This window comes from Vespula vulgaris, chromosome 2 (genome assembly GCF_905475345.1).
Source record: "Vespula vulgaris chromosome 2, iyVesVulg1.1, whole genome shotgun sequence".
Lineage (NCBI taxonomy): Eukaryota > Metazoa > Arthropoda > Insecta > Hymenoptera > Vespidae > Vespula > Vespula vulgaris.
In genome coordinates this window covers 4046005-4063475 of record NC_066587.1, presented here as the reverse complement: position 1 = coordinate 4063475, position 17471 = coordinate 4046005, and the positions used below count along the sequence as shown (strand labels likewise).

The 17471-nt window shown below is 30.9% G+C and overlaps 1 protein-coding gene across 3 annotated transcripts in view; it reads right to left on the bottom strand.

Annotated features, from left to right (window-relative positions):
- Positions 1 to 17471, bottom strand: part of LOC127072530 (serine/threonine-protein kinase tricornered) — a 94544-nt gene that overhangs the window by 52928 nt on the left and 24145 nt on the right. The window contains exon 1 of one of the 3 annotated variants that reach the window (XM_051012988.1): positions 13269 to 15784. The exons of the other annotated variants lie outside the window; for them this stretch is intronic. Within the exon in view, the coding sequence (XP_050868945.1) occupies positions 13269 to 13686 (418 nt within the window). The 5' untranslated portion in view covers positions 13687 to 15784. Of the gene's footprint in view, positions 1 to 13268; positions 15785 to 17471 lie in introns of those variants that run through there. 3 annotated transcript variants of the gene reach the window in all.

Here is a 17471-nt window from a genome sequence, read left to right as displayed (position 1 = left end):
TGGAAATAATATATCCGTAAGATTGAAAAATTTGATCGAGAGTCGACGTTATAACCGGTGACAAGATTTTAAAAAATCGTTCGATACTCTCAAAATCGTTTTATCGAAGCGATATTAGAGACCGTAGCGTTCTTAATGAAAAGTGCCTATCGTCGGGACCTTCGATCACTTTAAAGAACGCCTAATCGATAGCTCGAATATTGCGTACATACACGGTATATATATTGCATATGGTTGCTCATGTCACTATTTAAAATATACATTGCGTTCATCAATTCGACAAGAGATAAATTTTTTGTTAAATCCAGTGAGCTTAAAAAAAATATATTCATTGTAAATAATAACAAGAAACACGTAAAATTGAGGTTAAAAAAAAAAAGAAACAAAAAAATTCCGACGCATTTTTTTCCGATAGATATTTCATTGTCTAATAAATTTTGTTAATAAAAACGTTTCCTATTTCGATTCCTTCATATTTTCATAATAATAAAAAAATAATTCGTTATATTATTATATATCGAATATATATTCTTAAATTCGAAATAGAATTGTCTTTTTTTTGTTTGCAATTTATTAGATACAACCTTAGCCTAGTTTGCGATTCGATCGAGTATATTAATGTCAAGAAAGAGGAAAGGATCGTTTACAACGACTTCACTTCATCTTCTAAGATTCCAATTGTATTGGTACCGCGTGTAATAGATTTATGTAATATGTACCGTTCTATTCTCGTGGCCGACATTCAACTAGAAAAATTTTCTACAAGTAGAGCGACGTTAAGTAGTCTTGTACTTCGTTGTTACACGTCCGATTTTGTTTCGTACTTTTCATATTATCCTATTTTTCTCTTTCTTCCTTTTCCTTTTATATATATATATATATATATATATATATATATATATATCCTTATATATATATATATATATCCATTTAAAAGCAATCCAGTTTTTAAGAGAGCAAAGCGAGCCATATACATTTCCCTGTGAAAGTTAATTAGTTGTAGAAAGTTCAACGAACTATCGCCTGCTTGCGACCTATAAAATATACGAATACACGAGAAAAATGACCGCATATGATATTATGTTATTAATTAAGCTAGGATTTTAAAAAAAGAAAAAATGTTATAAGAACGACGACAAACAACAACAATAATGATAATAATAATAGTAAAAACAATAATAAATTATTTAATGCAAATCTCGATTAGGTTAAGATTTCAAAAAAAAAAATAAAATAAAATAAAATAAAAAAAAAGAAAGAAAAGAAAAAATTATTTTTTAATAAAAGAAATAATCTGACATTACGAAATCTCGATAGCTTCGAAAGACGAAAAAAATAGTATTAAAGAAAGAAAAAAAAAACGCCTAGCATTTAATACAATGACGGCTTGTTTATCATCGGCTTCTATAAAAGGAATGAAATCGGCGAATCTGAAACGCGCTTGAGCCAGAGAAATACTTTGACAAATGACAAACACGTACTAGTATATTTTTTCTTTTTTCTTTTTTTTTCCTTCACAGCGAAAGGAAACGAAAGGAAAAGGAGCACGACGAATTGTCGTCGCCGTAACGAAACTATCGGACCTACACCATTCAAGATTTTCTACGCTTTCTAGTTTCTATCATGGATTTTAGACGATTAGTAAGAATTTTTTTTTTCTTCCTTTTTCTTAATTAATAATTTATTTGCAGTAGAAAAAACTGTGAATTAAGAAAAGAAAAGAAAAATGAAGAAAATAAAATTAATAAATGTAAATAAAAAGAATAGAATCACATCGTTGTCAAGAAAAAAATGAGACACGAAAATATCTTTGAGCTTTATCGAACATAAAAAAAAAGAAAAGAAAAGAAAAAGAAGAAAAAATGATTCAATAACGAGCTCACTTTGCCTCATGGATACTGCATATTAACTGATTCGTAAGAGTTTTTCTTTTTACCTTTTCTTTTCCTAATTAATTATTTATTTGGAGCAGAAAAAATATGGCCAATTAAAAAAAAAAAAGAAAAAGAAAAGAAAGAAAAGATTTTTTCACCTTCATCGGATATATTCGATTAATACTTTCGAATTATCTCGTGGATATTTGATTATAATTAATTCACAAGAATTTTTCTTTTTATCTTTTTCATTCTTAATTAACAACTCATTTGGAGCAGAGAAAAATATATTAATTAAAAATGAAAAAGAAAAAGAAAAGGATAAACTCCATGTTTGTAGAGAAAAAGAAAAAAAAAAAAGAAAGATTTTTTAATATTATCGGACATTCAGTTGATGCTTTCGTATCAGAAAAAGAAAAAAGAAAATAAATTTAATTATAATTTCACATCGATTTGGCTCTTCAATGCTTTTATCTAATTTGGACTGATTTTTCTTTTTATCAGTTTTTATCTTTCTTAATTAATAAATTATTTAGAGCAGAAAAAGATATTGCGAATTAAAAGAAAAAAAGAAAGAAAAAAAAGGAAGATTTTTTAACTTCATCGGACATTCGATTGATACATTCGTATCATCAAAAAATTATTGAATTATAATCTCACTTCGATTTGGTACGTGGACGCTGCATAAAAACGATTGGTCATTGGACTCACCTGAAACAAAATACAAAAAGATTTGTAAATAAATAAGATCCTTATTTCTGTAATGTATCATTAATGAATTATGACAAAATAAATTAGAAAACGAGTTTTGTGATTAATCAACTGTGCACGTCTATCCGAAAAATCTTTATTTATGTTAGGTAAAAAAAAATTGATACACGGATTATATATTCTGCGTAAAATTGAATTAAATTATAACGAAGCTAAAGTTGATCTGTCAAAAACAAAAAGATCAATATAATTTTATTTATCGAATTCATTGATATTATTGACAAAGCTTAATCAATTAATCGTGTTTAACGAGTACACGCGTTCATAAAGAAATTGAAAAAATTAACCCAATTTTGTTATTATCGATGAAAACTTTTGGTTAAATTCGTAGTTACAATTTTTTATAAAAACTACAATATTAATCATAAATTTCAAAACCATAATGAAATAGTAATAAGAAAAGAAAGAGAAGTAATAAAAAAAAATAAAGATTCAGTAAAACTATTAAATTAAATTTAAATACAGAACTTTCGAGGACATAATTATTAACTATATGAAATAATTTCAGTACCGAACACAAGATGTTACAGGAATTAATAGAGGGATCTAGATGTATTATTAAGTGGTCGTAAAAAATGTTTTACGATAATGATTGCTAAGTATCTAATATTTGTTTGAATATTTGTTCTCTCTTTTCTCTTTTTTTATTATTTCGTTGTTGTTTCAACATGTTTAAAAAAGTCGTAAATTTCAAGAAAATTTTCATTTAAATGTTACAAGGTAATTTCTTTATTGGCATGTCGAACACAGAAACACAATTAACGGGTTGAGGATATAATCTCTCTCTCTCTCTCTCTCTCTCTCTTCCTATCTTGCACCATTTGTATAAATATCGATAGTTGTTGATGAACGAACTTTTCGAAAAAAAATTATTTATCGATTTTTCTTACTTTTAAAATACAAAAAAAAAAGAAAAAAGAAAGAAAAAATAAAACTCGTAACATTTTTTTTTTTGTTTAAATTCCTATCGATCATTAATACATTACTTATATAATGTGAGTAATATAATCGAACGTAAATTCAAGGTATAAGTATGTTTTATAAAGAAGAAGGAGAAAAGAAGAATAAGAAGAAAAAAGGAAAAGAAGAAGAAAAAGAAGAAGATAAAAACAAATAAATTATCATTACATAATAACATTTTAACGATAGTTGGAACATGCGATGGTTGTAAATATGTATGTACGTTTTGACGCTCGGTAACTAATTATAGTTGATCGTTGAATTAGACTAATTACGTGCCAATGTATCGCGATCCTTTAGAAAATAAGGCACATTATGTGTGTATGTTCGTGCATAAAAATATATATATATACATGTATATATATATATGTTTAGTGATTGCTGGCTTTCAGCCGAATGCACCGCACAATACGATATCGAATGAACAGCTGCATGATGTAGTGTATTTATATATCCTGTATGTGCATAATATATATATATATATATATATATATATATATATATATATGTATGTATGTGTATATATATATATAACTATATACAAAGATTATATCTAACGATGAAACGGGTCGATGCACTTCACAGAAATCCCTGGCGATATGTGCATTATATTGTATACGATAGATAATGCATATCCGAGTTTGACACGTAAATATTTCTCTGGTTTTCCGTTAAAGAAAGAAAATTTTCCAAGAGTACACGTGACGAAGATCGACGACGATCAACGATGATCGATTGACGATGATCGATTACGATGATATTTTCTAACGAGTCTCTCTGTTATGATTTCATACCATATATTCTTTTTTATTCGGAGAAATAGATAAAACAAAAAAAAACATAAAAACAAAAAAAACAAAGTAAAAATGTGTTTCAACGAGATTATGTAAATTATCATGGAAATCGTGTACCTTCAATGACAAAGATCTATTTTCGCGAGCTAATATAATCGAGCTAATTTACGTGACTCTCTAATTATCACACTTATCCCTGAAATACGATATACATACATAGTAAGCCCATTCAAAGGCATATACTCGAGAGAGAGAGAGAGAGAGAGAGAGAGAGAGAGAGAGAGAGAGAGAGAGAGAGAGAGAGAGAGAGAGAGTGCTCCCGTTATTACGCAAAGTACGGTAAGTCGTTTCAAGGTAAGTTCGTTGAGAGAACTCAATGCGACTTATGACGGAAGACTTGATTATTATTCGAGACGATTTCAGCGTATTATCGTTATCTCCAACCATAATAATATAACAATAATAATGATGATGATGATGATGATGATGATGATGATGATGATGATGATGATGATAAAGAAAAACGTAACAAAAAGAATTAAAAACGATTTCGATCACAATCAGATAACGATCGATCATCGATTATCATCGCATAAAAATTCATATATATATATATACTTAGAAATAAAATCAATATGTTAATAATAATTGTAAATTGAAATTTCGAGGGAAAATTATTATTCGTTTAAAAACTCGTTTCGATACTTAGAAATAAAATTAATTTGCTAATGGAACAATTTGAAATAAAGTTTCGCAACGAGGTGAGAAAACTAATCAGAAAAAAAAGAAAAAATTAAAAAAAAAAAATAAATAAATAAATAAAAAGAAAATAAAAGATAAAACAATTAAAAGAAATAAAACGATGCGGATATTTGACGTGAAATCATTTTAATCTATTTTGTGGCTCTTTCAAACGTGTGAGAAAAACACAGAGAGACAGTTTCGCAAACTCGCAAACCTTACAATCGCAAATACAATCTTTAGTCGTCGACGACGACGACAACGACGACGACGACGACGACGACGACGACGACGTGGACTACAACGACGTCGACATGACGACAACGACGACGACAATAGTTGCTTTGTTCACAGCATTTACATATATTGCCAAAGTAGACCTCGTGAGAGTAGACAAGAAATCGTTAACAGCGGTTTATAAATAAACGTCCCGTATGAATATCCTTGACCTCGTGCTACCGTGATTGTTAATTTCGTTCTCTTTCCCATTGGCGGGAAAAATTAATGAATTTCGAAAAACGAAAAGTACATATATGTACCGCAATAATTTTTTTTTTTCATTTTCTCATAATTACGAATTTTTTTTTGTCATACTAATGAAAACGGATAAAAAAGAAAAAAGAAAAAAGAAAACACGTCGAATAATAAAAATTTTCAATTTTGTAAAAAGTATATATGCGTTATAATTTTCTACATTTTCTCATAGTTACGAAATTATTTTGTCGACTAATGAAAAGAAATAAAAAAGAAAAAAGTGGGAAAGCACATTGAATAATAAAAGTTTGGATTATTATTATTATTACTACGATAACCGATGGAGCAATCAGTTATCTCACTCTTACTAGTTTTTTTTTATCCACGAAATAATAAACTGTTATATCGGACGAACTTTAAAAAAATCGATATCCGACGACGCGATAATAAAAATACACTTTTTAACGTTCTATTTTCCAGGTTTTAGACGTCGATACTTTTCGCGCCATTATTGAAAAAACAATAAAGATTTTATAATTTTGTTCTATTTCGTGTGTATCCCAAATATGCAAAAATGATGACTAAGAGATCTCGAGAAAATATATTTCGCTAAAAAACGATATAAACCCATTCACGATACTTTTTCGTTATTCCTTTTATACGTTTTTTATTCCCTATCCTTTAGACGCCAACGCTTTTCCTGCCATTGCTGGAATAATAATAAAAATTGTAGAATCCTTTTGTATTTCGTTGGCGAGTATTTCAAATGAACGAAAGCGATGACTAAGATCTCGGAAAAATATTTCGTAGAAAACGATGTGATCCTCTTGACGATACTTTTACGTTACTAGTTTGTACGCTTCTATTTCATAACTTTCAAGTACCAACAGTTTTTTCCTCCATTTCTGGAAAAAAAAAATTCTTCTTTTTTCTTATTTCGTGAGTACCCCAAATTCACAAAAATGATAACTAAAAAAAAAAAAAAAAAAAAATATTTCGCAAAAAAAGAAAACGATATAATCTCTTTCACAATACTTTTTCGTTACTCCTTTTTTCTATTTCTATTCGCTAGCTATTAAATGCTCACACTTTTCCCGACCATTGTAGGAAAAATAATAAAAATTTCATAATTTTTTTTTTACACTTCGCGAGTTACTATTTCAAATGAACGAAAGCGATGACTAAGATCACGCAAAAATATTTCGCAAAAAAGGATATAATTCTTTCGACGATACTTTTTCGTTACTCGTTTTGTACGTTTCTATTCCACACCTTTCAAGCAGCAACACTTTTTCCGTCATTTTTGAGAAAAAAGTAATAAAAGTATTCTAATTTTTTCCTATTTCATGAGTATCCCAAATTCACAAAAATGATGACTAACAAGAACTCCAAAAAATATTTCGCTAAAAAACGATATAATCCCTCCCTTTCACAATACTTTTTCGTTATTTCTTTTATACGTTTCTACCCTCTATCTTTTAGACCCCAACGCTTTTCCCGCCATTACTGGAATAATAATAAAAATTGTAGAATCCTTTCATATTCCATGAGTGAGTGTTTCAAATTAACGAAAGTGATGACTAAGAAGATCTCGTGAAAATATTTCATTCAAAAACGATATAATCTCTTTCACGATACTTTTTCGTTGTTAGTTTTACATGTATACTAAACATACGTACGTATGTATATCTATGCAAGTAGTAGTATGTCTAGGTATGGTAGAATAGTCCAGGATTTCGAAACGGGTCGTTACGCGCACGTGCTTCGAAAAATAATGACGGTTTCGCTTTCTTGTCGAGGCGTAAATTCGAAAGGTGACGTATCGTGACGAGTTCTCGATGGACGCTCGAACACGAGGATGCATCAGTGCCTCGTTTTCACTTCATCTTGGATTGCGACATTCGTGCAATAATGGCGTGTGTGTCTATAACACACGCATAGCGTGTCTAATAAATTTTATCTGAAATAGGTGTGTACACGACGTTAGAAAAATATAAACGCTTTTTTTTTTACTATTTTTTTTTTTTCATTATCTATTTCCTTATTTGCTTTTGAAGTATTCATAAAAAAAGAAAAGAAAAGAAATAATTCGATACAGAATTCCTTTTTCTTTTTCTTTCTTTCTTTCTTTCTTTCTTCTTTTTTTTTTAAATTTTTTAATTTTTCTTTCCTTTCTCTTGTCAGTTCGATTAGTGTAAGAATTTTGATTCATCCAACGGCTATCGTAAACGATAATAATTGATTATTAATTCAATAGGAAATAGAGAAATGATTTTTCATGTACATATTTCGTATTATGAACGATACCAGAGGCCAATGTTCAACGCTGATAACTCCTGAACGTGATATAGCTTAAGAAGAGCTCGACAATCGCTATGTTTATATGAAAACTTTCCAATCGCGCGATCTCGACGTAGTAAACATTGAATAATGACGTTGCAGCATCACGCGTTTTGCTTCGTATGGCTCCAAAGAAAACAAGTAAATAATAATATGTATTTGATTTTTTTTTCTCTTTTCCATCTTTTTTCTTTTATTTATTTCATTTTCCTCTTTCTTCCTTCGCAGAAAATTCGACGTACGTAAATTAACTACGGCGTGAGTAAACTAACGTTTCTGATAAAAACGATTGTTTAAACAGACGTTAGAGGAGAAAAAAATTATGTGCATTTTCTAAATTAAAGAAAAAGAAAGAGGAAAAAGAAAAAAAAAAAAGATAATATTTACGTGCATAAGTAACACGCAATATGATAATTCTTTATAGAGATAAATACGTTTTTAGAGAACGTGTTTTAACTGTAAGAGGACTATTAAAAATAATAATGTTCAAGAAATGATCTCTCTAATAACCGTACGAATCGTCATTGCTGATATAGTTCGCCTACGCTCTCGTTTCTCGCTAATCGAGATAGAAATTATAAAACGTACCGATGTACTGTCGTTCCTTCGTCTACGACAAACATACATGTATTTATCGTTTACGTATGTTGTATGTGTATGACAGAGAAAGAGAAAGAGAGAAAGAGAGAGTAAACGAGAATCGAATGGCTATGGTGACTAAGAACGACGAACTATTAACACCCACGATCGGCAAGCTTCTACGATCATAAATTCTATTTGTACGTTCCGTTAAAAGGTACCTTGTGAAAATCAGAATGGCCTACATATGTATACCAATCGAATTCGATTTTTATTCAAAAGTCATTTGAAATCTTATAAATTCATTTATTATGATAATTACGAGGAAGTAATATAGGATAAGAATATTATGTATCATGGTTTTATACAAAAATAGATAGATCAAATATGTAAATAGATAGAGATAGAGATAGAGATAGAGATAGAGATAGACAAAGATATAGAGATAAAGATATATATATATATATATATATATATATATATATATATATATAAAGAGAGAAACCGGTTTTATTTGACATATTTTTTCATTTACCATCCTCCTCTCTCTCTCTCTCTCTCTCTGTCTTTCTTTCTAGATCGTTTACATACGTAAACTCACGCGTTTACTCTCACTCTCAATGCTCATTATCTTGAAAATGAAAAAAAAAATAAAATAAAACAAAAAAGAAGAAAAGAAAAAAAATGAAGAAAGATTTATGAAAGGAATTTCGGTCAAGATTACGAGCAATATCACAAGACGTCATACGATCATGTGCCATTCGATAGAATTTTCAAAATTAATTTTCGATAGAGTGAGTGAATGAGTGAGTGAGAGAAGAGAAGAAAAGAGAAGAGCTCGCGTTCGCACGCTCGGTCACATCCGACAGGTGCAAAACTTGACAGGTGACAACAGCTGGGCTCTTCTTTCTAGCTGTTAGAAAATGAAGGGGGAATTTTTAATTATATTTTGACCGTTACTATCAATCCGTCCATCTTCGTTCTCGAGAATTACATCGATGTATTCCGAAATGAATAGAAAATCTATGCCGATATCGTACTATTTCTTTTTCTCTTCTTTTCTCTTTTTTAGGTTGTCAGGAATTTCGTGAAAATAGTTTCATAAATAAGTGGAAGCCTCTTTTTTTTTATAATTGTTTTTAGATGAATAGATATATACATATGATAATATTTCAAATGAATAAATAAATATATATATATATATATATATATATATATATATATAAAGCCAACTTTCTAAATAAATGGCTCATATATTTATTATTTATTTGAGGTATAATATTATATATATATATATATCTTTTCTTTTTCTCTCTCTTTCTCTCTGACTTCTACATATATACATACATACATATGTATGTACATTGTACATCTCTCTCTCTCTCTCTCTCTCTTTATTCTGACTTTTTAATTCAAATCGAACAAAAGACAAAGTAGTCTTAACGAAGAAACGGGAAAGCAAGCGATTAATCTAAGATGGCGAGGATCCGTTTACCGAGCGACCCGCTTTTATCGCGAACTCTAATGTTTATTTATCAAGTTTACGGTTCATTCTCTTTCCGGCCCAGTTGTCATGACGTACCCGCCGCGTTTTGCCGGCGAATTCCACAAGCGCCGAAGAAAATACATCACGGTCACGATTTTACTTTGGATTCTCTTATGCTTCTTATCTTCCTTTTTGTCTTTCCTTTATTTTTCTTTCATTTTTTTCCTTCTTTGTTATCTCTTTTTTTTTCAATCGATCAAAAATCGATTTCAAAAAAAAAAAATAAAAAAAATAAAGAAACAAAAAAGAGATCTTAAAAATCAACTTAATGATTCCCTAAGTGATTTATGTATTTACGTATGTACATATATAAAGAGCATATTGAAAACGACTTTTTGATGATACTAATTAAGCTGTTTTGAAACGTCCCGTCGCATTTTAAAGTTTCTCACTTAACAATAACGACAGATTACTCTCTTTCTAATATATATATATATGTATGAGTATATATATATATATATATGTATATACATATATTTAAGTGTTTGAAACTAATCTTACTAAATATGTCAAAGGCTGATTAAGTATACTCGTCATATTCTATGCCAGGTATAAGGGACCAACTATGTAACTGTAAATCAGATATATAATGAACGTGACTCGACGATAAAAAATCGATTTCGTGAGTGAAATATTATTTTTCGTTAGTTAATTATAAATAAAACGGTTGACGCATTCCGAGGAGTATTGCCATATTTGTGAGAAGATTTATCTAAAGAGAAAAAGAAAAATAAAAAGAAAAAAGAAAATACAATCGTGTATCTTTGAAAAATATATAAACTTGTCGAGTGGATGTTAAACGTGATTGTGGTAACGCAAAGTGAACTTTTTTTTCTCTCTTTCTCTCTAACCGCCCAATTTGTGTTCCGTCACGCGTGTGACCCACTTCTGACGTGAAATACGTGCTAGAACGGAGATTAAAGCTGGAAGTCTAATCGGAATGCGCGGTTACGTTCAAATTTCCCGCCATATGTTATCGACCATCTTACATTTAAACGTTAAACTAATGTTAATTATCCCGATATTAATAGAACAAATCGTTCAAACGATATTAAACCTTTATAACGCTATCTTTTGTCACGTCTAAATGAAAATTATATAATATTCAGAGATAATATTACTTATATCATTATATTATATTAACAATAAATATAACTTATAATCATAAAAGATATTAATCACGTAATAGTTTTTGCTATAATAAAATTAATAATATATATAAGTATACATATATATACATATTTTTTTTTTTTAAATAACACATGATTATACAGTGTATATGAATAATAGAACACTACGTATATGAAAAATATCAAATATTCGCTGGAATAAACTTACAATGACTAATAGAAAATATACATTTTATACAGCTTTATCTACGATCAATGAAACAGTACGTGCATATATACATATGATATACATACATATGTATGAGTTATATACTTATATAAAACGAACATACAACACAGTTACAAGAAAACGATCGGTGTAATTCGTTCAACGTCATTCGTAAGAAGTGAAAAACAAACTTAAAAAAAGCACCGTTAACGTAACAATAACGATCTATCTCCCTCTCTCTTTCTCTCTATTTGTCTATGTCTATCTCTATCTTCTTCTTCTTCTATTATTTATTTGCAAAGAGACCAAACGGATGTTATTATGCACTACAATCATCGCCACGTGTACTATATATCCGTAATTACTTTAACTATACTTGCTGGCTACCTTTAATACGACATAATCCTACGTTTCATCATTGATCATGTACACAACTATGTGGTGTTACATATTTATTCTTTCTGTCATAACATTAATGTAAAAAGGAAAAGAGGAAGAAAAAAAAGAAAAAGAAAATAATCAAAAAAAAAAAAAACAAATAAATAATAAAAGAAAAGAGATAACAAGATGATAGCGATAATTCCGTGTATTTAGAAAATCAAAATGTTAAAAGATAATAATTAAAGTCTAATTTGCAAGTAATGATAGCACAAAGAAGTCAGGTTTTACACAACGTAATGTAATTCTCTTTAGTTAAATCCTAAAAAGATAGCGTTCTCGCTTCTCATAATAATAAACGTTACGACAATGCACTTGTTAAAACTCGATATAAATTGTTCAATCTAAATTCAATTTTTCTCCGCTTAAAATTCACCCATTTGCAAAAGTAATTCTTCCTTTTTCTTTGTTAATTTTTATTCTTAAGCTTTAACAATCGAATTAAATACGATCACATAAATTTGTCTTTAAGAACTTTTTCCATTTAAAATTCATACTTTCGCAAAATTAATTTTCTTTTTCTATTTCTTTTTTTTTTTCTTAATTTCTATTCTCAAGCTTTAACAATTATCAATTGTAATATCAAATGTAAATTTTATTGTTAGAAAATTTTTAATTTAATATACCTTACACGGATGATGTAACACGTAAAAATATTTAATAATAATCAACGATTCATATACGATTTATAATTATGTACAAACATAATTATGCAAAAAAAAAAAATTTCTCTGATAACTTCTCTACGATCAATTTGAATCTTTTATACAAATATGAAAAGATTTACAAAGTTTGCGATTGCATGCAATACTACGAAACAATTTCAATTCTTTTTTTAAATATGATTGTATTCGTAGTATTGCAACACATTGGCAAAATCCTAACAGTATTGTTATCAATTACTGTTCGTAAAATACATATCTAGATAAAATTTCAGATAGTTGGTGTGAGCAGGAATAATAACATATGCACCAAATCGTAAGCTTTAATGCTTAAAAAAAAAAAAAGAAAGAAAAAAGAGAAAAAAAAACTTAATCTACGTTTATCGAGGAGTCTTATCACTAAATAATGATCGAATTTGATTAGCGAGAACGTTGAATTCGTAATTTAGAACCAGTTAAAAAACGAAATAATTTTGGCATCAACTAGAGAAAAAGTTGTAGACTATTAATCTAAATAAACATCAGAATCGTTCTTTCTAAATCTATCTATATAAATATTATATATATAATTTCATAAATTATATATATATATATAAAATTTATATAAAATAAATTGTTCTAAATTTACATTATACACATAAATAAATACATACATACATACATACATATATATATAAAATTATTAATAAGTTTATATATTTGTTAATATCAAGAACACGATCGACAAGTATCTTTTTTATTCTTTTTTTACCTGACTTTCCAATCGGTGGTTGACCGAGTCTACTGAACCACCTGAGGAACCTTCTCGCCGTGGTAGCCGCAGGTGGTCTGCATCCCTCCAATATAACAACGCCACTGTTGTTGTTGTTGTTGTTGTTATGGTTATTATGATTATTATGATTGTTATTATTGTTGTTATTATTATTATTATTATTAATATTAGGAGAAGAACGATCGGGTGTTCTACTATACGGCGACATCCACGCGGTAGTGTTGCTCTGTATGGTGGCGGTGTTTTGTATAGTGGCACCCTTAACCGTGGTGATTGAACTAGCGATAGAATTAGGGATTTTAGGAGGGTGAGCCACCCAATCCTCCGAGGCGACAGGCATTTGTTTCGTCTTCTCGTCCGACGAGTCGAAGACGAATCCACAAAATAGGAAGGTCATTCAAGCGAATCCTGATTTTTTCTTTCTTTCTCTTTCTCTCTCTCTCTCTCTCTCTCTCTCTCTTCTGTCCTTTTTCAATTATCCTCGTCTTCTTCGATCGAAGAGCTTGTTCGTTAATAATTAATTAGCACTACTTCCTCTTCTTTCTGGATCACTTCGATGTATATAATATACACACGTATATTAATGTATATATATGTAATATATGTATACACGTAGAGACGGACAGACACAAACACGTATACACGTGCGCATAAACACACTAAGCAGCCACGCGTATAAACACACACGTGAATATAAAATAAATATGCACAGAGCGTTCTGGAAACTCGTCCAGCGAGTTTCTCTTTCTCTCTTCCTCTTTCTCTTTCACGAATGAAAGAAACGAAATCGTATGACGAGGCTCACTGGCGAAGTTATCGCGTTGGAACGTTCCTTACGTAAGCAGAGCATCGACGACGCTGACGACGACGACGACGACGACGACGACGACGATCGACGACGACGACGAAGACGACTACAGAAAACTCGCGTTTGATCGCAAGAGACCGATCTCTAACCTCAACAAGGTAAACAACAACGATTTCGTCGCTCTAAACGTTCTACTATTCCTTCTTTGTGAAAAAAAAAAGAAAAGAAATATAACGATGATTCAAACGATGATTCAGACGTCGCGTTTTGTTTATCTCTTCCTTTTATTTATTTATTTTATTTTATTTTATTTTATTTCTTTTTTCAATATCCTCGTTCGATCTATGCTTTTCCTTTCGTAGTAAACGAACGAACGAACGAACGAGCAAGACAGATAACAGACGCGGTGTCTTTCGTAATTCCACTTGTTGATTTTTTTTTTTTTTCTTTTCTTTTTCTCCTTCAAACGTTAGAATTATAGCGAGAAAAGTCTCTAAACGTAGTAGAGTCTTGCCGATAATGGAGGATCGAGAGGATGATCTTTTCTTCGTGTTCTCTCTCTCTCTTTCTTTCTTTCTTTCTCTCTTTCTCTTTCTCACTCTCTTGTGTCTTTCGATCGAAGTGGACTGGTTATTTGGCCGACGGCCACGAATTCCCTCCTCTCCTCGTCCTCTTTTAGCGATCTTCCCTCTCTCTCTCGCTCTCTCTCTTTCTTTTTCTCTCTCTTTCTCTCTCTTTCTTTCCGTCTCCTATGTCTTATGCACGCGAGTAAGTACGAATGATGTACTTAGGAATGTGCTAACGTGTATGTATGTATGTTGTGTGTATGTATGTATGTATATATATAAAATATATATATGTAGGTATATACTAGAGAGAAGAGATCGTTCGTCCAGCACACACGTATCGATCGGAGCAGTGCGATCGCTATTATTATTTGGTAAGTTTCAAGGTACTTCGTTTACATATACACATACATATATATATATAATAAATATATATGTATACACATATATATATCTTCTTTTCTTTCTTTCTTTCTTTCTTTCTCTTAACGATACACTTTTCTTCTTATTACGTTAACGGTGAATTCGACCGATGATGCCTGGGCTTAACGGTAAGTCGGCTCGAAAGAAATAAAAAAGCAAAAAAAAAAAACAAAATAAAATAAAATAAAATTCAAAGAAATTGTGAAAGAAATAAATGAAGAAAATCACGCGGGACGATTTCGTAAGGGCGATCTAGCGTTATTTATTTCCCCTCTTTTTCTTTTTTCTCTTTCTCATAACAGAGTTTCACGAGTTTCTATACACTTTGTACGTAATCGACATGACTTTGTCATGGTCAATTAAAATGAGGAAATAAAATGAGGAAAATTGAGAAATAATTCTTTAGATTTTCTCTTTCCCTCTCCCTCTCTTCTCTCTCTTTCGAATAACGATTCTTCTTCGTTTAACCCATGTCGAAGGACGAGTATTGACGAACGAACAGATTTTTATTAATCGTTCCGTGATAACAGCTCGTTCGTTCTCGATTAAATAAACGTGGAAGAGGAGGACACGACGAAGCTGTTGTTGTATCTCGACAAGGAAGTAGCCGCTCGACGACGACAACGAGGAGGACGAAGACGACGATCATAACCGCACGCTCGGCAAGCTCGCGATAGACTCGCAACTCCCACCGAGCGTTTCTATCGGCTCTCTGCCACCTCTCTTTCTCACTTACTCACTCCCTAAGTCATCCCCTCTCTCTCTGTTATTCTCTCTCTTTCTTTCTCTCTCTGTCTGTCTCTGTCTCTCTCTCGCGCTAGCAACACCGGAGTGCCGGTAGGCATATACACCGCGCTCTACCACCTTTTCTTTCCCTCTCTCTCTCTCTCTCTCTCTCTCTCTCTCTCTCTCTCTTTCTATTTTCTTCCCTCTACTAATGTATACATCCGTTTCTTTCTATTTCTCAGTGTACACGTATATTATTAACTATCATATGTAAGTATGTATTATGCGTGTATGTTTGTGTGTGTGTCTCTTTCAATGTCGTTGAGTTTGTATCCGTCTTTCTCACTCCTACCTCCCACTCGATCTTCTCTGTTTCCCTCCTTCTCTGGACTCCTTTCTAGAGGAAGAAAGAAAGAGAAAGAGAGAGAGAGGGAGAGGGAGAGAAAGAGAGAGAATACGACGACGTGACTCCACACAAGTCACGACACACAACGAAGCTTCTTCGTTCGAAGAAGAAAGAGAGAAAAACTTATACGTGTAGGCGGTACGTTCACTCTCTCTCTCTCTCTTTCTCTCTCTCACTCTTTCTTTCTTTCTTTCTACCTATCTATCTATCTCTATTTCTCTCCTATCTCTCTTGCTTCGATATATGGAAGAAGAAAGAGAGAGAGAGAGAGAGAGAGAGTAAGAAAAATAAAAAAGTATCTCTTTGTGCGCGTCCGGACCGGCTGACGAACAATGACTGACGGACAGAGCTTTCCCCCTCCCTTCTCACTCACTCTCTCTCTCTTTCTCTCTTCTCCCCCCCAACTTCCCACTACGCTTTCAAGTCTCTGTCTATATCTCTTTTTCTCTCGTTCCCTTCTCTAACTACGATACACGAGAGCTACCTTGATTACCTGTAGAGACTACCGGTGTGAGGCAACCTTTCGAGCCTCGACCAATGAGGACAATCGAATTTATAAAATCTAGTTTTAATAAACTTCCGTGATTTTGTCGATCTCTCTGTGTTTCTTTTCTTTTTAATTTCTATTCTCTCTTTCTCTCCTTCTGTCTTTCATTTTTCTTTTGTTTGCTTTGTATAATAGAAAAAATAAAAAATATTTCTCTTCTTAAAAATTTCATTCTTTCCCGACACCTTTTTATAACCTTTGAAAGTGAAACTTGATAAGAGAATACACGTATGCACTAAGAGACATTTTCTTCGTTTTAAAACGGAAGATTCAGAGAGTCATTGAAGAATGACATTTAAATGTATATATGTATATATATATATATATATATATATATATATATATATATATAAATATTAAAAAGATAAGAAAAAAATCCGCCAAGAATTTTTCAAAAGCTTCTCTATTTATTGCACAAGTATTGTTAAATATTTGATTAGTATTGTAAATAAGAGATGGTCAGTATATTTGCGATAAAATATCTAGCACCTACGTAATATAAATGACGTAACTCTGATACTTAATAACTTCATACCGATCGAAACATTCATATATATATATATAATATGTACTTATCCGTTTATTTTGACAATATGTTAACCCAATTAATTAATAAAAATTATTGACGAAACAAATAAAAGTGTTATTCAAATCGGCCCAACGTATATTCAAATCACGTATCTGTGCAACGTATACGTATGTAACT